General features: G+C 40.7%; 1 protein-coding gene across 5 annotated transcripts in view; it reads left to right on the forward strand.

Moving 5' to 3' along the window:
- The first annotated feature begins 3,594 nt into the window (after positions 1-3,594).
- mpped2a (metallophosphoesterase domain containing 2a) overlaps positions 3,595-27,435 on the forward strand; it is a 184,535-nt gene continuing 160,694 nt past the window's right edge. For 2 of the 5 annotated variants that reach the window (XM_043705579.1, XM_043705583.1), the window contains exons 1-2: positions 3,595-3,711; positions 5,528-5,815. In XM_043705579.1, coding sequence (XP_043561514.1) covers positions 5,664-5,815 — 152 coding nt within the window. In that variant the 5' untranslated portion in view covers positions 3,595-3,711; positions 5,528-5,663. Of the gene's footprint in view, positions 3,712-4,014; positions 4,040-4,408; positions 4,434-4,939; positions 5,026-5,527; positions 5,816-27,435 lie in introns of those variants that run through there. The other 3 variants (XM_043705582.1, XM_043705581.1, XM_043705580.1) reach the window with 3 other exon arrangements.

A 27,435-nucleotide genomic window follows, 5' to 3' on the forward strand; every position in this document is an offset into this window, starting at 1 on the left:
AGAAAGGAGAGTGAAGAAGAAATAATTGTTTGTACCGAGGGTAATTGATGCATGGAAAGAGTTGAAAGCGAGACCACTGTGTTGTTTGAAAGAAAATTGGATAAGTATTTGAAACAGACTAATCTACAGGACCATAAGAAGAGAACGAGAAAGTCATTTTGAATGACTCTTATTTCGATATTAGCTTGAATGTTATGAGCCATAAGGCCCTGTCTCTGATGTCATCAGGAAATTCAATCCACATCTCACAATCCGAGACCTTACCTTGTTGTTGAGTTTCCCATAAAATAAATTAACTTCCAATTCAGTTGTCATTTTCTAACACAAGGTGGAAACTTTCTGGGTCTGAAGATATGCTTGACCATCACTTGCTCAGTAAAATAGTTGTGGATTCAAGTCTCACTCCAAAGAACTGAGCACAAGAATTATTCTGGTTCCAACAAACTGGTGTTATCATTGAGATGAAACATTAAGATTCCCTATTTGTCTTGGCAGATGGATTCAAAAGCTACCACAATCTTGCTTGGAAGAGGTGAAGAGAAGTTCTCCTTGTCTGATATTTACCCATCAATCAACAACTATAACACATGCTCTGTCCATTTATATCACTGTTCTTTGTGGGATTTTGCAGAGCACACTGCTCCTATGTAGAAACACTGAAACATAGAAAATGGATGCAGGCATAGGCTATTTGAAACTTGTTCTGCCAATCATTATAATCATGCCTAATCACCAACTCAATGTCCTGTTCACACTTACTCCCCATACACTCTGATCATTTTAACCCTAAGAACTACTTCTATCTCCTTCTGAAAATGTTTTGTGTCAGAGAATTCCAATGGCTCACCACTCTCTGGGTAAAGAAGTTTCTCCTCGTACTCATATTCTCCTCAGTCCTAAATAGCCAACCTTTTATCCTTAAATTTGGACCATAGGTTTTGGATTTCCTTGTCATTGGGGAGTTCCTTCTTGCATTTACCTTGTCAAATCCGATAAACATTTATAGGTTTTTCTGAGTTCCCCACTCATTCTTATAAACTCCAGTGAATATAATGCTAACTTTTTTCTTACATTAGTTCTTCCATCCCAGGAATATAAACCATTGTTGTATTCCCACTGTAATCAGAACATCCTTCCTCAGATGAGGAGACCAAAACTGCATGCATTACTCCAGGTGTGTCTCACCAAAGCCCTGTATAATTGCAGCAAGACGTCCCTGCTCATGTACTCGAATCCTCTCTCTATGAAGGCCAACATACCATTTGTCTTTTTCTGCTGCACCTGCACACTTACTTTTAGCAACTGGTACATAAGGAAACAAGATCTCATTGCATGTCCCCTTTTCCCAACCTACTATCATTCAGATAATAATATATTTTCTCGTTCTTGCTACTGAAGTGGATAACCTCACATTTATTGAGATTATACTTCATCTGCCGTCCATTTTCCCACTCTTGCAACTTGTCCAAATTACACTGAAGCAACTCTGCATCCTCCTCAGAGTTCACCCTCCCATGAGGTATGTCCCTACATTACCACAGTGACTTTGCAATGTGAAGTAATTCATTGACTGTAAAGTACTGTGGCATGTCCTGAATATATCAAAGCTGATGCATAAATTAAAGTGTTGCAGTCAGAGTGAGTCATTGGAATGATGAAATACAACATACTGTGGGATCTAATTTCCCATAGCAATGTTTATAAAATTTGAAATCCCACCCAATTAGAGTGTAACGTATTTTGTTACTGTGAAACAATGGCCCTACTCTCTCCATTGTGCATTTCTCAGTTAGGTTACTGAAGAGGTGCAAAGGAAAATATTAATATAGCATTCATTCGACATAATCTGGCTCCCCTTTTCAGTGGGTCTAGTTTCTCTTGAGTATACAATTTTACAGCTGTGATAAGGAAAATGTGAAAAAGCAGTTGCAAACCTGCAACATTTTTAACCTGCACTTCCTCTCTCCAACTGCTGCTTGACCTGCTGAGTGTTTCAGCAATTTTTGTTGTTATTAAAGCGGCAATGCTGAGAGTCAGCTCATGGACTATCACCTCTCATATTCTTGAACCAAGCAAGTTGCAGCTGGAAGCCAGCTTTAAAACATTGACAGAGGATTCACAGTAATGTGTGCACTTGGAAATAATAATTGTGGACTCAATTTCAATACGCAGAGTGTCTGCAGGATCATCCCTGCATGATTTCCAAGACTTTAGTTTGCAAAGGTGATGAATTTGTTCTGTGTGCATCCATGTTTTCTCCGTGCCATGGTGTGTTTTCTGCGTAAAATTATTGTCATTTTTGAGATACATGATGAGTACCGAATAATGCAGCAGTGCTCACCCATCCCTTAGAACTCCACCTTCCTCTCAATGCTCTCTCTAGCACTGGAAGAGGGCTCAGGAGAGGGGAGTGACCTGCGTGTGGGTGGTATCAACATTTCCCCTTATCTCAATCTGCCCCCAACTCTGTCTCCATCCACATGCTGCACACTCGCTTCTCCTGAGCCCTCTTCCACCCCTCAGTCCCCCACCTGTCCATTGCCTATTTCACTTGTCCTACACGCTTCCATTTAAACCCCTTCAACTAGACCATCGCCTCTTTTTTTTCGGCTATGAGCATCCGCTGGGCGTGTTGTGAAAATTCACCCGGCTTCCAAGGGGTTAACAGACCACACAGCCCCCAACCCGAACCCTTCCACCCTCCCCCTCCGGCCACACGTACATAATAAACCCAGCAAATATTGACGCTGCAGGCACTATGACGCGAGTGAGCATCACAAAATTAAGATCCATTTATCAGAGCTGAGTTACTGAGGAACAAATTAATTGTGACCTCATTTGTTTCACTCTCCTTTCCCGCCACTCGCAGTAGCCCTCTCTGTCTTTCTCTCCTTTTGCTCATATCCAATCGCTCTGATTCCCTTTTTATTTGATTTACACGAAAAGGGGAAAGCCATCCAAAGAAGTACACTTAAACCGAGACCCCCAACGAGAAAAGTAGATTTTGAGCACAAACACGTGAAAAGTTTTTTTAAAAAATGACTTCCAAAGTTGTTTTAAGAGAATAGTTGTATATAATATGATCTTTATATAGAATCAAATATATAACAAGAATTCTGCTCTGTGGGTATTATATGTCAGCGCCTTCTTTGATGTTCCCTGCAGAGTTCCTTTGCTTTTCTGCTTTGCTTTCCCTTGTCTGTCAATGACCTAACCCTTTCCCCACCGCCCCTTTGGCTCTTTCTCTGCCACCCCTCTTTTTTTTGGTTGCACCGCTCCCTCCTTCCCTCCCTATGCTCCTCCTGCGGGAGCACTGACCCGAGCGAAGGTCGAAAGCGAGGCTTCGCTGCCATCAGCTCCCGGTTGCCGGTGGGTCGGAGGTTCGAGCCCTGGGGAGGGAAGAGAGCAGAAAACAAGGATAGCTCACCTTTAAACCCAGTGCCCTTCCTCCCCCCCTCTGCCTGCCCACCTTTTGCTCTCCAGGCAGACATTCCGCGGTCAATCTCTTTCTCTCTGTCTCCCCCTCCCTCTCCGTACCCCCACCTCCCTTCCCCTTCCTTCACCCCCAAACCCATCACTCCCTTTATTCTCCTTCTTCACCCCCCACTCTCCGCATTGATGGATCGACTCCTGTGAAGACCCGAAAAGGACAATCCTGGATTCCCGAGTCAACCACAACACACAAACACACTAAAAAAAACACAAACCGAGGTAATCTTTATGTTTGTGTGTGTGTGTTAAAGCAAAAACAGAGACCTTGTGCGTTAGAGAAAAGGGAAACTGGGGAAGGAAGGAATGAGGAAGAGAGGGGGAAAGGAGGGAGAGAAAGAAAGGAAAGGGAGGGAGAGAGGGAAGGGGAAGGGAATCAACCACAAAAGCCCGGGTCGGCGCTGCTGGGTTAGAGGTGCCTTGCCATTACAGCGCGGGAGAGAAACAGAATGGCTTGAACTGAACCTTTTATTTTCGAACGTTGTGCTGCCAAAAAAGCGAATGTATCGGATTTAATAGTTCTGAGAAATTGCAACGCTCTCGAGGTCTTGTTAGTGTCAGATATAAACTCTCCCTGTTTAACCGGTGTGTTTGGGGGGGAGGAGGGGAGGGGTGTGGGGTAATAATTTCGCTTTTGCCTGGTTAATTTTTTTTAACACACGTCTTTTTTCATGGTTGCGATCTTTTTAAGCAACTGCGACGAAGGCCGGGCTCTTGTGTGCGTGTATTTTTTTTTTGCTCTTTCTCTAACCTACCGCACAAAAGGCAAGATCAGGATCTCATACAAAGTGCAATTACTGACCTCTTACACCTCCCTTCGCCGTTTGATTTCCTCTCTCTCTCTTCCCCCACACCCCCGTACACACTCGTTTTTAGAACAAAAACAATTTCAGCATTGTTATTTAATTTCAGCAAAATTGCAACCGAGTTCGGTGTTGATGCAGGTAATTTAGGCGCAAAAAGCTCAATTTGAACTATTGATCTTTATGTCAATGTATCTATTAAAAAACAATTTTGCAACAATTTGCGAAGCTTTGAGTGCATGGATATTTGTAAACATCTGAGCGGCCTAGATTTGTCAAATATTAGGCGAAAGGGAGGGATTTCTTTTTTGTTTTATAAAACTGGCTACAGATTGAGAGTGATAAATTACAGGCACCCTGCATTAATTAATGTCATTTATTTTGCATTTTGCAAATTATCAATAAAACACATAGATCAAGAGAAGGGAGAAACATTTGAGCCTCTCAATACAGTTTAAGTAATGATGTTAGAGGGGGCTTTGCATGGTGAACTGCTCTCGTGTGTTGAATTAGATATTCGTGGAGGTAAAAAAGAGAGAACCTGAATGAGTGACGGCAGTGGGGTTAGCTGAGGGAATGAATGACGTTTGGAAGAGGGGATGCTGCGGAGCAGTGGCAAGTGAGGAATCTCTCTCTCGCTACCAAGCGGGTGTCAAGGCAGGAGACCAGAGGCCAGGCAAAGGAAGCAGATCAGACTGGCTTTCTTAGCATCTCCTCGCCTCTTGGAGTTCAGGTCCAACAAGCAAGTGGGGTCTATCTCACCCAAACCCTGTGCTGGATGTTTTAAAATAATATTTACGTTGAGAGATTTATTTACATGGAGTCGTGCTATTTTGTTTTAAAATATTGGTTGGGGGTGAATGGGTTTCACAGCATGGAATGATCTCTTTCGTCCCAAGTTCATGTACTTGAGCCTGTTTCCTGACACGTCTGGGTATAAATTTTGACACAGACAGTACCCAGCCGTGTTATTCTCAATTGGAGTCGGCTTTAGAATCACTGGGAGAATTTACAGTCTGGACAAATTGCATTTAGGAAAAATACATTACTTGCAATGAGCAATTTTATTTAACCGTATTTTGGGTTAGCAATAATTTTAAAGGGAAACATGTTCTTCTAATTCTGGAAATTACTGGATATCTAATCTGTTAAACGCCTCTTCCCCCTCGTAAACTTATTTTGATTTAATTTTTCTGTAAGTCGCCCAATTTACAAATTGTTTTTTTTCTTTCTAGAATTGCGCATTTTTTTAAAAAAAGACTCTCTTTATAATTTAATTTGGCAACTATTTTCCCGGTTGGAAGGCTGGACACGTACAAGAACAACCGTCCCACAATGTGCTGCCTAACATCTACCGAAGGAAAGTTGTAAATGGATTTTGTCGAGCACGGGATGATGGCTCATGGAATTCCTTCGCAGGGGAAAATTACCATCACGGTGGACGAGTACAGCTCCAACCCAACTCAGGCTTTCACTCATTACAACATTAACCAGAGTCGCTTTCAGCCACCCCACGTGCATATGTAAGTAGATTTCACTTCATCTAGTCGGGTCTCTCTGGGTCTGTATTTCAATTAAAAGCAACATGCACCTACCCCGTATTAAGAAATTGAATTCTCGTTGCGTACTTCTAATGGAACAAAAACAAAACTTTAAAGCCGCCCAGATCTAGATTTGACTTTTATTTTTAATCGCATTTCTGCAATTTCTACCTCTCCTGTAAGTCATTTAATGTACGCAGAGGGTTGAACATCTAAACACGTCTTGTGATTCATAGCAGTCTATAATTTTGACTTGGAATCGACAAGTAAATTGTTACAGCAGGTTACTAACCTATTTGTCAATTTTCTGTCAGAAGCTGAGGGAATGTGCAAATACCTAGCCCCGAAGAGCTTAGATATATCTAAACCCATATCTTAATTTTGGCTGACTGAGTAAAACAGGAGATGGTTTCCATTACTGCACTATCCAGATAGTTTATTATATTTAATGAGGCAGTGTTCCTTTCTTTTTCTGTTTGCTGGCTCTGGATATGTAAGTGATAGTTTGAAACTGTCATAAAATTTCAGGCAGCACGTACTATGTTCTTAAACTGTTCCTGATTTTCTGTGCAGCATCTATTAAAGTTTGATTGGAAAGTTTTCATGATGGAACCATCAAAGGCATGATTTCTTCATATTTATTTGACTGCTGCTATTAAAGAGAACCGGTCTGCAGACCTCAGACAGTGTAGCTGGATGGAGGGGGAGGGGGAGGGTGGGGGGGGTAGAGGAGTGTTAGTAACTGTATTATGTGCAAACTTATACCTGACTTTTTATGGACTTAGCTGTTAGGAATCTCTCTGCATGAAAAGCAGACTGTTTGCTAGGATTCATTTTCTTCCTGTTCTTATAAACTGTCAAAATAAATCAAAATTCATTATGTGGCACTTGAATAATTTACAGATCTGTAGGAAATCAAAAACAAACACACATAGTTCACAGCTATTACCTATCAATGTCTGACTTTGGCTTATTGATAAGCAATCGCCACTATTTGGTTCAAGAAACAGCATACTTGAGCAAAAGTAATATGTTTGGACACCAGAGATGAAAAGTAAAATCATTTTAGAAGTGATTTTGATGTTGCATTTTTAAATAGAGATTGCATGTCAGAATTGAAGTAAGATATATGTTCACACAATGGATTGCAAATGTCAGACACAGGACTCATGATAGGAACAGTGCACAAACACAGGCTGCACAATAGGTACAATATTTAAGTGCAGTTACACAATGGGACACTTGTTAAAAAAAATACAGGATACACAACGGGAGCATTTTTTTTATAAAGCAGGCTGACACAATGGGGAGTCCAAATGCATGATGCACAACACAGGCAGTGTTCAAATGTAAGATTCACAGGGGATTCAGTTTTGAATTGCTGGGTGCACGATGGTGGAACTGTGACTTGATGTGTGATCACAGATGTACAATCTCTGGTACCTGTAATTTGTCTAAGCAGAATCATATGGGTGCAGGAAAGCACTCATTGATCTCTCAGGAATGCCTTTCATTTGAGATGGTACAATTTCTGAGAAAGTACAGTAATTATGGTGGGATGAGGAGTGGGTGGCAAGATAAAACATCCTGCTATTTTTTCATTAAGAGGTATTTCACCCATCTTAATAACTAGGTAGTGAAGGTGTTGTTCATAAGTGGAATGAACTCCCGAATTTGAAATAGGCAGTTTCAGAATGCCATTGCATAAAGTGGATTAAGAACAAATAAATCTAAATGGAGTGAAATCCATTTCGATCCCTTTTTCAAAGCCGAGGCAGTAATACGGTACTTTGAGTAGCTCTTTCTAATCACTAATGTGACTACTGATGTCATATCAGAAGAGAATGTTTATTGCAGAAAAGACTCTCAGACTATTTCAAAGAGAACACTGAATTTCATGCTACATATTTCAACAAATAATGTATCGAGTTCTTGAGTGTTTCCAAGACCATAGTACAATTCTTAAGAGTTTATACAATGGTTATGAGCTGCTTGAACTTTGCTCCCACAGTTTATGCAGTCATTTTAACCTCAGTTAAATGTCAAACTGGTAACTCAATCCAAGCAACTTGTTATCCATTGTAATGAGTGACATTACTGATGTACTTCACACATTAAGCTATTCCACTTTCACTTACCTATTGAAGTAGTCACATTAAAATACATTTAATTTTACATTTTCTAAATTTTAAACAAAAACATACCATTTTAATGAATGTGGAGAATTCCTGGAGAGTCCAGGTAGGCTGACCACATGCTTGCAACACTTGCATTTATGAGCCAAGAAAAGTCTGAGATATGATGTATCCTACAGTGAAATAGCTGTCAGCAATCACTTGCCTAATCCACAAATAGGGATATGTTGTAAAGGTAGTCGGGCTGGGAGTGGTAATTCTAGTCCATTAAAGAATTATTGTTTTAATGAGAGGGTAAGTTGTTGGTTCAGGAGAAGTAAGGAACAAAAAAGATCCAGCAAGGGGAATGACTAGGAGAAGGAATTGAGCCAGCTCATTCCCCACATAAACACCACTTTACAATTTGGCCCAAGATTTGGGTTAAATATTTAACTACAATTCGATAGTAATATTTGGATGAAACTCTATTTGGAAAGGAGTTCTCTTGTGTGAAACGAGCTCATATTAAAGGAAGAAATTGATTCAAAATTTAGAAATTGTATTGAAAAGGTATTCTCGTTCTTTAAAGAAGCACCTTTAGAAATAAAAATACAATTATTCTGTATTTCTGAATCAGGCAGTGGCAAATTTGAACAACTGTTCAAGCAATGAAAAATGTAAATACCTGTTTAAAGATTTAATGTTCTCTCATGCACAGGTCTCTTTAATATCAACTTCGCTAGACCCACTTCCCGGCCAATCCTCTGTACCCTTGCTTTTCTTTTTCTTTTCATGTAATAGTGTTCAAAAGGGAATGGGACGTCGATTGAAACTGCCTCCATCACCCTCCCAGGCAGAGCATTCCGAATCCTAACCACTCAGTGCATTTTAAAAAAAAAGGTTTTTCCCCTCCAATCCCCTCAGTTTCTGTAACAAGCAACTTAAAATCAATGTTCTCTGGTTCTGAACATAGTCACCAATGGGAACAACTGCTCTGTCCAAATCCCAGATGGTTATGACTGCTTCCTATCTAATCTCCTCTCAATTTTCTCTTTGTAAAGTGACAGCCCCTGTTTCTCCAATCTACCCAAGTAACTGAAGTACATCATGCTGGAACTATCATCACAAATTATTTTTCCACTCTTTCTAATGTTTTAGGATCTTCCCTAATGTATGCTATCTGAAAATGGACAATAAGACTTCAGCTGAGAATGAAGCAGACACTTTTAAGGCTCATCATAACTTATTTGTGTTTATTTTCTCAGCACCTATTTTTAAAGCCATAGATCCTGTGTGCCTCATTAACTGCTTTCTTAATCTGTCCTGCCACCTTCAGCAATTTGTGTGTATATGGCCCCAGGTCCCCCTGCTCCTGTTCCCCACTTAGGATTGAATATTTTATATTGTCTCTCCTGGATCTTATCCTGTGGATAGGCACTGATTGTTAAACTGCCGTGTATGTAATAAGGTTGGTGTTCGGGCAAGACCTTTATGCTCCAGGGAGTCTCACTCTGTTGTCAAATCGGGCTCTGACTTTCAAATCAGACACACGTTTACTGCAGCCAGTGCGAAGAGAGACCCTTGCTATGTGTGCCTTTATTTTCTTCTGTACCAATTACAAAACCAATAAATTTACGACTAATGCAGTTGTACAATCTGTGCTCCTATGACTAAAAAGTCATATTAAAATAGTGTTCAAGCTTTTTAAATAGCTATTCATGATTAGCAAGTCTATGTGAGAAGAGAACGAGGAGTGAACCTTGAGAGCTGGCATCCATGTGATCGGCCAAATGGCCATCTTCCAAATGTCACTACGAATGCTTTGATTAAAGAAATCTTTATAAGGCTAGATCAAAAAATATTATTCAGCACTGGTTAGGATTTATGTTTAGAGTTTAGGACAAAAGAAAGAAAGATTTAATTTTCTATAAAGTCTTTGAAATGTTCACCACATTTGAAAGTGTTTTCCAACCGTTGAAATTTGTTTGAATTGAAGTTCCTGTCGTAGCTTAGGAAATGTGATATTTGATTGGATTTATTTATTTATTGCCATGTGTACCTTGTTACACAATACAGTGAAAAGTACTGTACAGTATCACCATTCTCTGGCACTATCTTAAAACACAGAAAAGTTAACCAAACACTACAATATAAGGGCAGACAAATGAAGAAATAAAGTGTCTAACTTTGCAGTCCTCCTTGATAAGCACTCCCTCAAGGGCCATGGACCTGGTGGCCTGGTACACGATCCCTTCGCTGCGTTGCTGCTGCTGGAATGAAAGTCACCACTCTTCAGTGTCATTTCGTCTCCACGGATGCCACTATGAATCCGTACCGGACCTCGCCAATACAGATGCCACCGATGTTGCCGGGCACTACGCTGGCCCAATCTCAACTCTGCCGACACCATGAGTTCGTTTTGGGCCCACCTTGCTGGTGCAGTTGCTGCTGATGCAGTTGGCTCTTAATGGGCCCAAATTTGTCTCAGTTGCTGCCTCCATGTATCTGCCCTGGACACAGACATCGCCAGGCACCCAAAATCGCCTCCACCACCACCACCACAAGTCTGCTCTGTGCGGCCCACTCGCTGCCACCGATGCTGTTGTCACGACCAAGCTCTTCACCAAGAGGTAAGTGAAATAAAATTGAAGTAAAACAAAACGAGAAGAGAAAAGAAGAAATGAAACAAGAAGGGAAGTGAATGGCGTGGACGAGCTGTGGGCTTAGAATCCCTACTCCAACGCCACATTACTGTCATTTGGCTAAGGAAACAGCTGAAAGACCAGACTGGTTTCCAAGTGTTCTGTTCAATCCTATTTGTTTGTTCATTCAAAAGTGAATCCCCTTTAAGGTTTGTAGCTCTGTTTATCGCAGCAGGTACCACACTTCACTTTGTTAGCGTTAGTGTGCACTGCAACAGTGACGTGACAGTAATTCAAATCAAAATAAATTGGTATTTGGAAAAGTTTGAGCTAAACCATAAATCTTAGCCTGGATCTCTTCAAGATAAATAGTGTTTGACTAATGTGATTGTGTTCTTTGATCAAATAGTGCAGAGTGTTGATGAAGGTAGTGTGGTTGATGCTGTGTATGTGGATTTTTCAAACCCATTTGGACAAATTACCTGGTAATAGCCTTGCCACCAAATCTAAGCACGATTAAAGGGCTTTGGCATGCTACATTAGGGAGATTGTTAAGACTTTAGAGTGGAGAGGAGATTGACGAGACTGGAATAGTACCAGGGATGAGGAACTTCACTTCTGTGGATAAACTGGAGTAGCTGAAAGTTTTTCCTTAGATGAGAAAAGATTTGATTGAAACCTTCCAAATCATGATTTGAATACAGTAAATAAGAGACTGTTTCCAGTGGCAGGAAGAGCTCAGATTTAAGGGGAGATGACATCAGGAATAAGTTAGAATCAGTGGTTTGGAATGCAGTGTCTTAAAGGATTGTGGAAGCAGCTTCAATAGCAATGTACAAAGAGAGTTGGATAAATATTTACATTTTGGCTGGCTCTACAAAAGAATCAGCACAAAGAGAAAGGCCTCCTTCTGTCTATAATTCTAGGAAATCTTAATACAATGCATTTATAGTGAGGAAGTAATTACATTTTCTTTCCATTGATCATCCGATGGATGGAAACTTAATGTGAACACTATGCTTACATTAGCTGTCACTCTGGGTTCATATGGAGCTGGGATAATGCTGACAGTTCCATGTGAACAGCACCCTGAGAACAGCAGGAATTCATGCTCATATGAAATGTCAATTCTTAATTTTTTTCCTGATTCATTCTTACAGGGACCCTGTATAACTGTAGCATAATTCATTACTTTTGTATTCAATTCCCCTTGCAATAAATTGTAACACTGTTATTTTCCCTAATTACTTGCTTTACCTGCACACTAACGTTTTGCAATTCGTGGACACTTAGATCCCTCTGCACCACAGAGCTCTATATTTACATAAAATAATTATTTTTTGTCCTACCTATATAAATGGGCAATTTCACAATTTCCCACATATTCCATTTGCCCCATTTTTACCCACCTACACCTACTCTCTGCTTCCTATTACCCTATCAATCTTCCATCTGACCTAGTATGTTACTCATATGCTATGGGCTAGTAAACGTATTAATGTGATTAACTAGACATAACTGAATTTGTAGATGCCATGACTCAATTCAACAAAAATCCATAACACCTGTGGCCATAGTGGCCCTTAGCAGCAAGATGTCTTTTATTTTCTCTCCATTCCCTCCCTGCTCTTCCACTCACAGAATTTGTTGAAATTCATTTGTGATTGTCTCAAAAAAGATGCTCCTTGTCTTTGAGTGTCATTTAGATGTGAAGGACTTGCACATAAATGATGTATTTTTCGGCCTGCAAAAATTCAAAAGCATTTTGCATCCAATGCCAAACTCTTTACAGTGAAGTCACTTTTGTAAAACTGGGAAATGTGGCACCCAGTTTGTACACAGGCAGCTCCCACAAACAGCAGTCTAACAATGAACAGAACCGTTTTTCTTTTTGGTCATGTTGGTTGAGGGGTTTATAATAGCCAGGATACCAAGGAAAGAACCATCTTGCTTTTTGAAATCTTTGGAATATTCAAAATTGTTGCACTATATTAATCCCATACTGCAGTTGTGAATCAGTCCTTCTGTTTTTGGGGAGTGGTATCGAAGATAGGAGCCCAGTACAGTGTTCCATGACACTTCAATCGAAAGTCTAGATTTTAGAAAAGTGAGTTGGTGGCAGCTTTGGGAATCATATTTTACTGAGTCATCGCTCTACTTGTGGTTACATTACATTGGAGCAGTCTGCAGAAGGGGATGAAACTGTTGTGAATCTCAACTCTTTTTTTTAGTTTTAGTTTTCTTGACCAATTTGGAAAGTTCAGCCTTTCACTTTGTTGTCACGTAACTTGCTTGCTCCATAAAGGCAATGGAGTGACTATTTAATCTCGGTGAAATAGATTGTCGGAAGAAATTCATTTTCAGGCAGATGGTTTTCCACTGTTCTCTGTGGGGTGGGGATGTTGTGGAATCCTATCCAAGCATCACCACTCTCTTAGATACCCCCACTAATCCTCTCCACATTCCCTTCCTGCAAATACTGACATAGCATCAGGGAGTCTCAACCAAGGTAATACCATTTATAATACAGCACAGGAACAGGCCTTTCAGGTCACCAAGTCTGTGCTGATTTCTAGTTTTTATTTAGACCTGCTACTTATTACCCATCTGTGATTTCCATCCCTCTGTTAACCTCATGTCAATCATGATACGCCTTAAACATTGCTAATGTTCCTTCCTTCCACCACCTCCACTGACAGTGTAATTCAGACATGCACCACCCTCTGTGTGAAAAACTTCCCCACACTTCTCCCCTAAATGTAACCTCTCTCATCTTAAACCTGTGCCCACTTGTAGTTGAACTTTCCACCCTGGGAAAAGGCCTCTGACTGTCTGCCCTATCTACGCCTTTCATAATTTTGTAGACCTCTGTCACGTCACCCCTCAGCCTCCGTCTTTCCATTGAAAACAATCCAAGTTTATTCAACCTCTTATCAGAACTAAAACCCTCCAGACCAGGCATCATCTGGAAAACCTTCTCTGCACCATCTCCGAAGCATCTACATCCTTCTGGTAATGTGGCGTTCAAAGCTGCATACGATATTCTAAATGTGGCCTGACTAAAATTTTATACACCTGTAATGTTGCTTGCCAAACTATATATTGGATGCCCTGGCTGATGAAGGCAAGCATGGGGTTATGCCTTCTCGATCACCATATCTACCTTTATTGCCACTTGCAGGCATCTGTGGATCTGTATGCCCAGATCCCTCTGTATATCATTTCTCCTAAGGGTTCTGCCACGAATTGTATAATTCGCACCTGAATTTGATATTCTAAAATGCATCACCTCACATTTGTGGATTAAACTCGACCTGCCATCTCTCTGCCCAAATCTGTAATCTGTCTATATTCTTTGACAATCCTCCTCACTATCTGCAACTCAGCCAATTTTGGTGTTACCTGCAAACTTACTAATCAGAGCATCTACATTTTCCTCTAGATCATTTATGTATATGACAAACAACAAAGATCCCAGCTGTGATTCTTGTGGAACACCACTAGTTAGTGATTTCCATTCCGAAAAGTCCCTTCCACCGCTATTCTGTCTTCTAAGTCAGTTCAGTATTCACCTACAGCCCACACACACACAAAATCCCATGAGACTCTACCTTCTGTACCAGCCTGCGATGAGGGACATTACCAAATGCCTTCCTAAAGTCTATGTAGACAACATATACCTGAAAAAAATCTTTCAGTTGCAAAACAGCAAGTTTTTTTTTCACATTTGATTTGCTTAGAATGGCAATAAGCTTGTAAGTAAAGTTCAGGATATGATAAAAGACAAGCAGCTGTCAGTGTCTAATTGGGTCGCAAGGTGAGAGGAAGTTCCATTTAGCCCATTTTAGCCTAATCTTTCAGAAATCTTCTTCTCTGTGCAATTACATTGTCTAAGTTGTTCCTTTCATTATTTCCAAGGGTGTTCACCTCCAATATTCCATCTGGGAGTTAGCTCCACGTGCTGCATGTGTCGACCATTCTCTGACCAGTTGAAAACAAACTGACTGTTGGCAGCCATCAAGGCCTTAAGGACTGCAATTCTATCTGCCTGTTCCTTCTGTCTTTTTAAGACATTCCTTAAAGTCTATTTCTTTGGTCAAACTTTGGTCCTAATGTTGGTTCAGTATCAATTACACTCAGTTACCTTGGTTATGCTTCATTGCAGGCACAATATAAATGGAAGTTATTGCTAATAATATTCCTAACTTTGCTTTAAGTTGCTTTAAACCTGTGAGCCCCCTCTTGCTCAACTCTCGCAATGTAATTCAAAGTAATTTTCAGGATCGCTCTTTTCCATGACATTGAATACACATGCTTAATTTCACTTTTGAAGAAATCTTTTTATTTTCAATTCAATCACAAACCTGGTAAAGTCGTGGAGCTGGGTGTGAAAACCTGCGTGATAATGAAGTAAAAGTGCGATGTGAGCATATGATCAAATCAGGAATAGACTGTGACTCATGAGCATACCGAATGAGGAATCTTAAATACGCTACTGATAGTTGAATCTTTGAATTTATTTTTAAGTTGTTATTAGGGCAGGTTTTGGTGAAAAGGATCCGAGGAATTAGAAGCAGTTGTTTGACCCCTTGAGCCTGCTCCAGCATCTTGGACATTTTAATAAAATCACTTCTCATTCCTCTTATCTCTGAAGGGTTTAGGTCCAACATGCTGAATCCTCCTCGTAAGACACCCCCTCATCCAAGAAATCAGTTGAGTGAATGATAGAGTACTGGGAATGCTGGAGATCAGAAATTAAAAACATAATGTGCTGCTGGAAAACTTGGCAAATCTAGCAGCAATGTGTAGAGAGAAACAGAGTTAACGTTTCCAGTCCAATAACCCATCTTTGGAACTGCTATTGACCATTCACCATCCTATCAGACTGTACATTCCACATCCCAACAATCTTGCCACTGATAAATTGCCAAGTGCAGAAGGCCATTGTACAGCACAGACAGGCTGAGAACTAACGGCTGCCCTTCTAGGTGAACTGTTAAATGAAGCATTTCTCTGTCTGCTATATTAAGAGAAGTGCTTATTTTTTCAAGCAGTTATGTCATAGTTTAACTAGCAGAATTGTGAGTGTTTGACAGTGCAATGTGTTAGACACCATTGAACTTTGACCTCTGGAATTAAGTTAAACCTTATCTCCTCTCTTTCCCCACCCCCCCTTCCCCCATTAAAATGAGAGTCACAACTATCAAAAGGGCATTGGTCATGCTACTGGACTAGTAATCCAGACCTCTGGATTCTGTCAAGTTAGAATATACAGTAGTTTAAATCCCACAAAGGAATTTTGAGCATTTAAGTTTGGTTTTGGGAATTCGGGGACTAAAGCTATTGGAGAGTGCTCCTGGATTGTTATAGACGCCCAGCTGATTCACTGATGGAAGAAAACCTTCAGCCTTTGTCTGATCTGACATGTTTGTGACTCTAGACCAACCAGCTATTTGGGTTGACAATTAACTACTGTTTAGGGCAGTGTGAAATGGGCAGTAGATTTCAGCCTTACTAGTAGGGAACGACATCCTGAACATAATTAAGATTAGCTTAAACATATCCTCCTGTTGTCGTTTGTGCCTTTGCTACTTTTACATTTGATAGTTCCAGGGTGTTCACCACTTGCTCTGTTACTCCCTGACCTTGAGTTAAAATTCTCATCTGTGATTTTCAAAATTCCTCCATTCCTGAGGAAGGGCTTATGCCTGAAATGTTGACTCGCCTGCTTCTCGGATGCTGCCTGACCGGCTGTGCTTTTCCAGCATCACACTTTTATACTCTAATTTCCAATATCTGTGGTCTTCGCTTTTTCTCTATCCCAGGGCATGCCTGGCTGGCCTCCCACCATTCTGTGTAAACCTGAGGTGGCTCAAAATCCTGCTGTCTGCACTCCAACTCGCCCATTCACCCTTTGTTCTGTTACTCCCTGACCTACACTGGTATCTGGTTAAGTAATGCCTTGAATTAAAATTCTCATCCGTGAATTTCAAATTCCTCCCTGCGTCTCCCTGCCCTTTCTATCCCTGTAATTGTCTTCAGGCCCACAACACTCCGAGGTAATTTGTGCTCTTATAATTCCATCTACTTGAACATCCCTGATTGGAATAATTGTTGGCTGTGAAATTCCCTTCCTCTTTCCTTTCTTAACGCAATCCTTAAAACCTCCCTTGTTGACCAAGCTTCCAATCCTCTGCTCGGTTGTAACCTTAAGTGACTCAGTGCCTAGTTTGGTTTATTAATATTCCTGATGAAGGGCTTATGCTGAAACATCGATTCGCCTGCTCCTCTGATGTTGCCTGACCAGCTGTGCTTTTCCAGCACCACACTCATGTTGGGCCGAAGGGCCTGTTTCCACACTGTAAGTAATCTAATCTAATCTCTTTGACTTCGTTTATTAACGATATGCAAAGTGCTTTGAGATATTCTATTACATCAGAGGCACTATTAAAATACAGGTTATTGCAAAAGCAGAAAATTGGTGACTATATTTTCAGATATGATAAGGACTACGTTTGAGAAGTAACTAATTGTCTGTAAAGCCAGTCAGAAGGTTGAGGGTGTATGGAAGATTGGTTCATTGTTTCACGTAGTTTGGCCCAACTGCTATTAAAGTTCTAACTGATTCACTTTCAAGGGAAGCTGTTCATCCCTGCTTGGGTATTAACCATTGCTCTTTCTCAGGCTGAAGCAAACCATCACCAAGTGGGCCTGAGATAGATGCTTTAAGGCAGCACAGTTTAACTCCATCCTGGGTGCTGCTCCTAATACATTAATTGTTGTGAGAACTCTGACATCTCTGCAGCCTGTGCAGCCCAGTTACCTTGTGTGTTATTTCAGCACCTGTCATTGTTTCAATTTTATGTAGATAGCAAAACCATTGTCCAGTGCAACTCAGTTGTGTGCCATCAATATGCCTTGTTTCAGCATCTGAATATCATGATTATTGTAATAGGATTTTCACTGCGGCAAGTCTCAGCAAACCCTTAAGATTGTTCAGTATGCTGGTCTAATCAATATAATTTCCTTGCTAACTGAAAAGGTACATTTCTGTATATCTTTGTTTACGTAACATCACTGTTTTGTTGAAATGAAAGGTCTTCTGTTTTGAAATATATATAATTTGGGACCATAGATTAAATTTCCTATTTTTCACTCTGTCACTTCTGCAGTTCTTATGGCATGTTACACTGTTGTCTTTGTCTTAAGGGAAACTTGGGCAGTCATGTGATAGAAACTATGTACTCTTAAGTGTGTATCAAAAATAGCTTGCATCCTTTCTTTGTGCCATGTGATATTCCACATCCAAACCTCAATGGTTAAAGTGCACAGGGATGGCTCGTGTGAAACCAGGGCGCAAGGGGACAGGAACCCCTGAGCATGTATCTCAATGGCTGCCAAGACTCAATTAACACTCTTAGAATGTATGATTTGGAGGTGCTGGTGTTGTACTGGGGTGTACAAAGTTAAAAATCACCAAACACCAGGTTATAGTCCAACAGGTTTATTTGGAAGCACTAGCTTTTGGAGCGTTGCTCCACAACTTGTGGTTACTCCACAATCACCGGATGAAGGAGCAGCGCTTTGATAGCTAGTGCTTCCAAATAAACCTGTTGGACTATAACCAGGCGTTGTGTGACTAACCTTAGAATGCAGTGACTGTTGATATATAGGCAAACTCCGAAACCATATTAGATTAGAATCCCTACAATGTGGAAACAGGTCCTTCGGCCCAACAGGTCCACACCGACCGTCTGAAGAGTAACCCATCCAGACCCATTTCTGTCTGACTAATGTACCTAACACTATGGGCAATTTAGAATGGCCAATTCACCTAACCTGCACGTCTTTGGATTGTAGGAGGAAACTGGAGCACCTGGAGGAAACCCACACAGATACAGGGAGAATGTGCAAAGTCCACACAGACAGTCGCCCAAGGCTGGAATCAAACCACGGTCCCTGACGCTGTGAGGCAGCAGTGCTAACCACTGAGCCACCTTGCCGCCTGTACCACTAACATCCTGCAAATAATGCTAAGTTCTGGCTTTTGTTGGTGGTGTAGAAGCATTCTGCACATAACTTACTACTTTCCTTACTTTGCCAATAGATCTTTAACACACACCTACCTTTTATTTCTTATAAGATCTTATAAGAAGACAACTTGCGTTTAACCCTAACCCTGTTGCACCCTTCAGATGATAATGTTCTAAAAAACTTCTAAACAAATGAAGTACTTTTCAAAGTAAAATCACTGCTACAGTGTAGAAAACCAATTTGTGTGCAGTGTGCTCCCTCAAAAAGCAGTGTAGTAATGACTAGATGATCTGTTTGAATGATGCTGGCCAAGGTAAAGGAAGGAATCTCCCCTGCTCTTTTTCAAAATTGATCTTGTACACTCAGCTGAGGGGATATTCAGTGCTATGCATTAATAAAGTGGTGGTGCTTTACGAAAACAACTCTTCCTTAGCCTTGCGCTTGGTGTATCAGCTGGGATTTTATGCTCAATTATCTGGAGCAGGAGTTGAACACACGCAACTTCTGACGCAGAGTCATGAAGTATAACTGAAAGATCAGCAAAATCCCTTGGGCTTGAGCAAAACCAAAGTGGGGAAGAGAAAAGAATGCAAAAAAGTTGCTATGAATCAGAAATTTTCACCTTACCATTCAAACGAGTGAAATGTGAACTATTTTGATCTGTTGATTTTTGTAGCTGATTTTACCAGGATTGGATGGAAGTCTTTCATGAATATGAGAACTTCCATTGATCTGACATTTGCTGTATAAATAGTTTTATACCCTCTCTTCACCTCCCGGTTTGAGGGAACTGCTTGGAACTGATCAGTGTCCAGCTGCTTTAAGTTGCCAATGTCTCGTTAAAACCCAGTGAGGTATGGTAGTGGGAAACTGCGGTGCACTAATTGCTATTGAGTTCCTTGATTACTGACTTCTGGTTCACCTCACCAGCCTGCTGCTGCTGTTGTTGCTGAGTGATTTCTCTACACAGCAGTGCATTGTGCTCCATCAAGTACATGGATTTGACAGGATATGGTTCTGCTCAATAACAGTCACATGATGGCTCCTCAGAGTTCTCATAAAAAGACATCTGAAAAAAAAAGAGCTCCAGAGAATCCAAAGCCATTTTGTTCACCTCCTGTTTCTGCGGTGATTTTAAGAGTTTTTTTTGTTTGTGGAGTTCTGCTTGGTTGCAGTGTAATGTTTACAGAATTCTAGCTAACAATTTTTAGGCAGGGTGTAATGAATTAAGACTTGTTTCTTCATCCTCAGAGAATTGAAGTTGGTTTCCAGCAAATGCGCAACATATTTCCCTCCATATTGCATAGTTTTTGAGGATACACAGCACTTCTTAAAAACACACACTCTTTAATTATTGCACATACTTAAAACAGGATAAAGAAAACTTAGATATTAATGCTGGCTTTACTGCAATAATTGCTGTGCAATGAAGTGCTGGAATCTGGGGAGTTTTAAAGGAGGCTCAGAATCACAGAGTAGTTATGGTGTAGAATGAGGCCATTCACTCAATCATGTTTGCATGAGTTCTATTACCTGCCAATCTCCTGCCTTTTCCCTGCACACCATTTCTATCCAAATAATCATCCCTCCTGAATACTTCAATTGAATCTGCTCCCTCCACATTTCCAAGCAGCGCATTCCATACCCGAACCACTCGCTGTGTGAAAGGTTTTTGCTCATGCCATGCTTGCTTCGTTTGCACGAGACTTTAAATCAATGAGCTTCATTCTTGTTTTTTTTTAAACAAGCAGAAACAGCTTCTCCTTATCTCCCCTCCCCAGCCACTTGTAATTTTGAAAACCTCGATCAAATTGCCTCTCAATCTGCTTCGCTCTAAGGAGAAGCATTTTGAACTACTTTAATCTTTCCTTACAACTAAGGTTTCTCATTCCTGGAAATGTTCTTGTAAATTGCTATTGCACTCTCTCCGATGAATTCATGTCACTCCTAAAACGTGACACCCACAACTGTAAGCAATGTTGCAACTGAAGTCAAACAAGTGTTTTGTATAAGTTCAACGTCACCTCCTTTCCCTTATACTCTATGCCTTTATTAATAACACCAAGGAAACACAGACACCCTCACACAGGGCACTTTACATCTTCGATGCATTATCTGAGACGACATGGCACCTATTGTTAAAGTTCACTTGAGAATGTATCTTTTAAAAATATGTTCTGGAATTTACATATGAAAGAACTGAAACCAACGTGGTCATTCGAAAAGATGAGAGACTTAACAAACAATCCAGGTCTTTTTCAATATATAATTCCAGTTACATCACACTGTAAACCTTTGCTATAAATTCTGTGTCTTACAATCTTATACTCCACAACCACCTGATGAAGGAGCAGTGCTCTAAAAGCTAGTGCTTCCAAATAAACCTGTTGGACTATAACCTGGTGTTGTGTGATTTTTAATTTTGTACACCCCAGTCCAACACCAGCTCCTCCAAATCAAGAAGACACTATGTTTTACTAACTGCTGTCTCCACCTGTCTTGTCATCTTCACTTTATTAATTGCTCTCTCCACTCATTTTGGCACTTTAAATGATCCATGCTTGGAAACACACAGGTCCCTCTGCTCCTGCACCTCCTTTAGAATTGTACCCTCTAGTTTATATTGTCTTTCAGTGCTCTTCCAAAATGATTAAGTTCTGAAAACATTGTGACACTGTTTTTGAATGCTAGCCAAGTTGACACATGGTGTTTGTTTGAGCTGGGAGGACTGTTCAAGGCATGTTAAAATGACCTGTCAAGTGACTCATCTGTATCCAGTGTGTTTATGTTTGTGCTTCAAAGAGAAGGCACATTTTCAAATCTTAAATTAATTAAATAGATTAACAACCAGCAGATATTTTGTTTCAACAAATCTGAATTGAAACCTCGCACACATTTACGGTGTGTAAGCACAGACTCCCGTTTTGAGTTCCCACTCCCATTTTTATATTTAAATAGTTCTAGGGATGTGGTGCTGTCAATGAGGTTGACGTTTCTTAGCTCATTTCCCTGAGAACATGCTGCTGAGTCTTTTTGGACCATTGATAACAGAAAGGCTTGGTTGGCCAGCTCCAGAGGGCAATTACGTGAGAGCCTTGTTGGTATGACTTTTTCTGTGTATTCTTCGCAGGCTGTGGGTAATCGTGGCTAAGTCAGCATTTGTTGTTCACTTCTTTGTTTCATGAACATAAATCTCCAGTGCTAAGCAGTAGCTTCCTCATTTGCACAGTTTAAGATGGTTGGATCCTTGTTTAGGACAGTCCTTGGTAATGTGCAGCTTGGTTTGTGTCTTTCCACAAGTACATATGGATTTATACTGAGGCCCCAGTGGTGAAGGTTGGCTGTGCCAAGACACTGGCTGGTCTTTAGCCTGTTTGACAAGGACTCCTCTTGCTGTGGTAGTTCAAAGTGTGCAGTTTGCTACAAGGATCTTGTTAGTGACTTTTCATGCTTCCCATTCCTTCTTCCAAAGGATATCTGCTGGTGGATCTTGCTTAAAAATGTGTGGGACATCAAGATGCAAAGCAAGCCATCGGTGGATTGTGCATGTCATTGTGGAATGGGTAAGCAAAATGCAGTGCAATAGCTTGGGCTAACTTGTGGGTTTTCATAAATAGGTGAATGTATAAGGGGAGTGTTGATTGGGATTACAAGAAGCCAGGGTGGTGAGTAGAGGATTCCAGTAATGATGCACAGTGGTACATTCCGTTGAGTGTCAAGCAAATGTGTGTGATAGCCTTTGCAAGGCAAGTGCATTGTACCCTTCTCTTAAGTAAGATAGGCCAGTTGCTGATGTATGAAGTGTTTTGGCAACAACGCCGCAAATATGTGCAGAAAATTTGTCATGCGATTGTTGCTAGGTTCGATCTTTGCTGTCTTCTTCAGATAGAGTCATAGAGATGTACAGCATGGAAATGACCTTTGGTCCGACCCGTCCATGCTGACCAGATATCCAAACCCAATTTAGTCCCGCCTGCCAGCACTCAGCCCATATCCCTCCAAACCCTTCCTATCCAAATGCCTCTTAAATGTAGCAATTGTACCAGCCTCCACCACTTCCTCTGGCAGTTCATTCCATACACGTACCACCCTCTGTGTGAAAAAGTTGCCCCTTAGATCTCTTTTATATCTTTCCTCTCTCACTCTAAATCTATGCCCTCTAGTTCTGGACTCCCCGACCCCAGGGAAAAGACTTTGTCTATTTACCCTATCCATAGCCCTCATAATTTTGTAAACCTCTATAAGGTCACCCCTCAGCCTCCGACGCTCCAGGGAAAACACCCCAGCCTGTTCAGCCTCTCCCTATAGCTCAAATCCTCCAACCTTGGCAACATCCTTGTAAATCTTTTCTGAACCCTTTCAAGTTTCGCAACATCTTTTCGATAGGAAGGAGACCAGAAAGTTGAGTCACGTTTCACTCCTAAATATGTTGCAGTGTGATCGTGTTTCAGTCTCTGACATGGTGTGTCAATGTTTGAGTTTTATTTTGGCACTGCCATTACAGAGAGGGCATACACTAGATATGGCTTGGAGGGAATCAGTGTGAGCCACCATGCGCTGCAGTAGTCTGCAAACTTTGTAACATCTTCCTTAAGGGTCTGGTCATGGGTGCAGAAGACTGGAACTCTGTGACACAAGAAAGTCTACCTCTTCTGTATCCTGGACCAATCTTCATTAAGATGGCAGTACTCTGCTGCCTTGAACTGCTGGATGCCTCCATGTGACCATTGGAGTCATCATGGAGGTCATGCCAAATAAGGATGTTGTGTTTCCCTTCCTAAAGAACATTAGTGAACCTAATTTGGGTCTTTAATGAAAATTTGACAACCTCATGATCATTAAATGAAATTAAATTCATGCAATCCCATTGAGAGATCCGAGCCTGAAAATCTGGTCCAGTTGTATAGAGCCATGTGCCTCTTCATCAGTGTTATGCAGAGAATATACATCTCTCTTTGGCTCCTCTTAACTGTCTCCATGAGCCAAGTACCTCCTGGAATCGTAAGAGGCTTAAGATGGTCATTCTCTCTCCACTGCCACTGCTTTGTGATGTAGTTACATGGACCCAGTGGTGGTTCTTCTGAATCAAAAGTCTCTCTTCAGCTTAGCCTCGGTGACCCGGCTAAAATAATTGATACAGCACAGTCATGTCATCCAAGATGCTGCCTTTCGCCTTTTAACATATCATGTGATTTTAATTGTTTCAATACAGGTTCATCTCCAATAAATGGGCGTTAATAGTATTTGCACTTTGTCTTTCATGACATGGAAAGGGATTTATAAGAATGATGCCAGATCTGAGAGTTTGTGAGTATGAGGAGAGGTGAACAAGGCTGGGGTTAAAATTATGACAGGTTTTGGTTATAAATACTTGTCACTAATTAGATTCAGTGGAGAATTCAGTAGAAATACATTTATCCAGAGAATGGTGAGGCTGTGAACCTTCTTCGATATCTTCAAGCGGAAACTGGGTAAACATGAGGGAGAGGATAGAAGGACACAGTAATAGGGTGAGATGAAATAGGCTTGTGTGGAGCATAAGAGAAATAGTCCAAAAATCTGAAAGAACTGCGGATGTTGTAAATCAGGAACAAAAACAGAAGTTGCTGGAAAAGCTCAGCAGGTTTGGCAGCATCTGTGGAGAGAAACCAGAGTTAATGTTTCGGGTCTGGTGACCCCCTTCCTCAGAATAGTCCCGTTAGGCTGTGATGACTATTTTAATGAAGTTGGCTTATCTAGACCATTTAGTCCATTTGTCCTGAGCAGATACTAACACTTCAGATGGAGCAATTTACCCTTAATCCTGTTTCCCTGCATTTATTGATAACTTTTTTTGCATTTTTGTTCTTCCAATATGTACATTTTGCTTTCAGTTTATGATGTAGACTAAATTATCAATCCATTCTGGAATTTTGCCTGCCAATATGCATTATGAAAATTCCTTTTATTCTATTCCCAAAACATGATGGGAAACCTTAACACTGAAAACACAAAGGACTGCTTTACATAAAGGGTGATATGATTTCAGGCCTTGTATCCTAAAAAGAATGTGTTTGCTACTAGTGAAGTAAAAGTTTCAAGACTGAGATCAGTAGAATTTTCTGGGGATGTAGAATGTAGGATGCTGTTCAATCCATTGATCTCTCCGCCCTGGAGGCTCCCTGCCTCCATTCCTGATGAAGGGCTTTTGCCCGAAACGTCTATTTTCCTGCTCCTCGGATGCTGCCTGACCTGCTGTGCTTTTCCAGCACCACTCTAATCTAGACTCTGGTTTGCCTAGTTTATCAGATAATGAGCCAAGGAGATTAGAAACCTTGACCAATCTTGATGTGTTCTATTTGCTTTAGGTACTGAACCGTTCCTTCAACATCTAAGCAAATTTGCTTCTGGACAGTATGCTCCTGGTGCAGAATAAATTCATGGTCGGAATAATATTGAGAATGCTGCTTCAGAAAATCTCACTGGAAGAAGAATTTGGTTTCATGTTAAATTTATCACACCTGCAGATGGCATTCCCAGGAGCCCCTGACCTATGCAACCATCCTGCTTTTGATCATTTTATATCTCATGCCTTGTTGCATAATTTCTTTTGTTAACAATGCTTTCTTGCGTTTCAGACTCTAGCATTTTTTTGATTCAATAAAACTTTTCTTAACAGTTCTGTGAAGTGATGGATGAAATAAGGGATAGGCACAGCGAATAACTTGGATAATCTTGGTAGGCATACAAATCTGTAGCTCAGATGTAGCTTACTGGACAACCTCTGAGTTCAGGTTTGTGGACACCAAGACTAACTGTAAAGACTTGGGAGATAATTGGCAGGTTATCTGTTCTTGTGATGTTGGTTGAGGGGGGGAAACTACTGGTCTGAATGCTGTTCTTTAAAATCCTAACAACCTAAGTTGGTTCCCAAGACTGTGCAGTACTCCCTCAGAACTGCAATTGAGTGTCCACCTAGATTATAGGCACAGGTCTCTTGGAGTGGTGCTTGAACAAAACACTTTTCAGTTTGGGCATAGATACTTCCAACTGTTCCATGATTGCCTGCCTCAGACAATGTCATCTTGTTTTGCCTTTTCAGAATTGTGTTGGCACACCACTTCGTTATTAGACCTCAGTCAGGTAATGCATGTGACTGCCTTATGCATCAGCAATCCAGTGGACTGCATTCGTTTTGCTACTGTGGACTCATGGTAACTACGTTGACGACTCATTGCTGCAAATTGATGACTCGTTGATTGAGTGTGCATTCAGTCTTTGAGACATGAGGGGCATTGATTCCCAGTGGAATCCTGGACTCAAACCATGGGTACACAGTTATATCAATGCTGTCGGTGTAAATTAGGTGCACAACTGGTAGTTCATGCCTACCAAGTTTCCCAAACTAAACTCATCCCACTTGCCAGTGCTTGGTCCATATCCTTCCAAACCTGTTGTCGTCTTGTACTTATTCAAATGTCTTTTAAACGTTGTAACCATATTCACATCCACCACTTCCTTTGGCAGTTCATTCCACACACTAACTGCTCTTTTTTTAAAAATAAAGTTGCCCTTCATGTCCTTTTTAAATCTTTCTCCTCTCACTTTAAAAATATGTTTTTAAGTTTTGAACTCCCCCACCTTATCTATGCCTCTCATGATTTTATAAACCTCTGTAAGGTCAGCCTTCTTTGCTCCAGTGAAAGAAGTCCCAGTCTATTCAACTTATTTTTATAACTCAGATCCTCCATTTCCAGCAAATCCTGGTAATTCTTTTCTGAGGCCTCTCCAATTTAATAATATCCTTCTGATAAGACGGTGACTAGAACTGCAACAGTACTCCAGAAGAGGCCTCACTGATGTGCTATACAACTTCATTATGATGTCCCAACTCACATACTCAAAGGTCTGAGCAACAAAGGCAAGTGTGCTAAAAGCCTTATAATAAAAGGATATGAATTAACTTTCCCCAACCACTCTCCTTTCTAAAATTCCATCAGGGAGGGAGCCTCACGGTTCAGTGTTAATCAATAATTGATTTTGTTAGATACCAGCGAACTAATTCCTTTGTTTGTGCTGTGCACTTTCACTTACAGAGATGATCGACCATCAATGATATAATCCTGAGCATTTTAGGAGAATCTTGACTCTTTTGCAACTGGTAGTGAAGTGAGTGGGAAATTGCTTGATGCTTTTGCAGCATTCAGTCTGCTGTTTGAAATGGGCTGGTTTCTCTGCTGAAATAACAAATTGAGGAATAGCATTGAAAAAGCATTGTACTTTTCTGTTGACAGTGCCAAGACTACAATACTATCAGAAAGTCAGTGCCAAGACTACAATACGATCAGGAGGCTAGTTCGCATATTGAACCTCTTTGAAAACACGCTTTCCAAATGTGTTTCACTTTCACTACTCTTTCCCCATAGCCCTGCAGTTCTTTTCTCTTTCAAGTATGTATCCAGTTCTCTTTTGAAAGTTGCAACTGGATCTGCTATCATCAGCCTTGCAGTTGATTCCATATCATACTGTTATGATCCCAGCTAGTGATAATACTGATCAGGTCATCCTGTAGAATGAAACCTGGCTTAATAAATTTTATATTCTTCTAGTTGGTTAATGTGGTGGCTAATCACTTAAACATATTCACTGAGGACGCAAATGTACTTTAACAACAAACGTAAGTTTGCTATGTAAAAGAAAAAATAAGCAGATAAAGCTACATGTTTTAGAAGACAATTAGAGCTTAACAGAAATATCAATCAAAGTTTCAGCCTGTTTCCTAGCACCATCAATTACAGCAACTCATTCCTAGAGAAATGTAGAGGGGCTTGGG

This window comes from Chiloscyllium plagiosum, chromosome 16, assembly GCF_004010195.1.
Source record: "Chiloscyllium plagiosum isolate BGI_BamShark_2017 chromosome 16, ASM401019v2, whole genome shotgun sequence".
NCBI lineage: Eukaryota > Metazoa > Chordata > Chondrichthyes > Orectolobiformes > Hemiscylliidae > Chiloscyllium > Chiloscyllium plagiosum.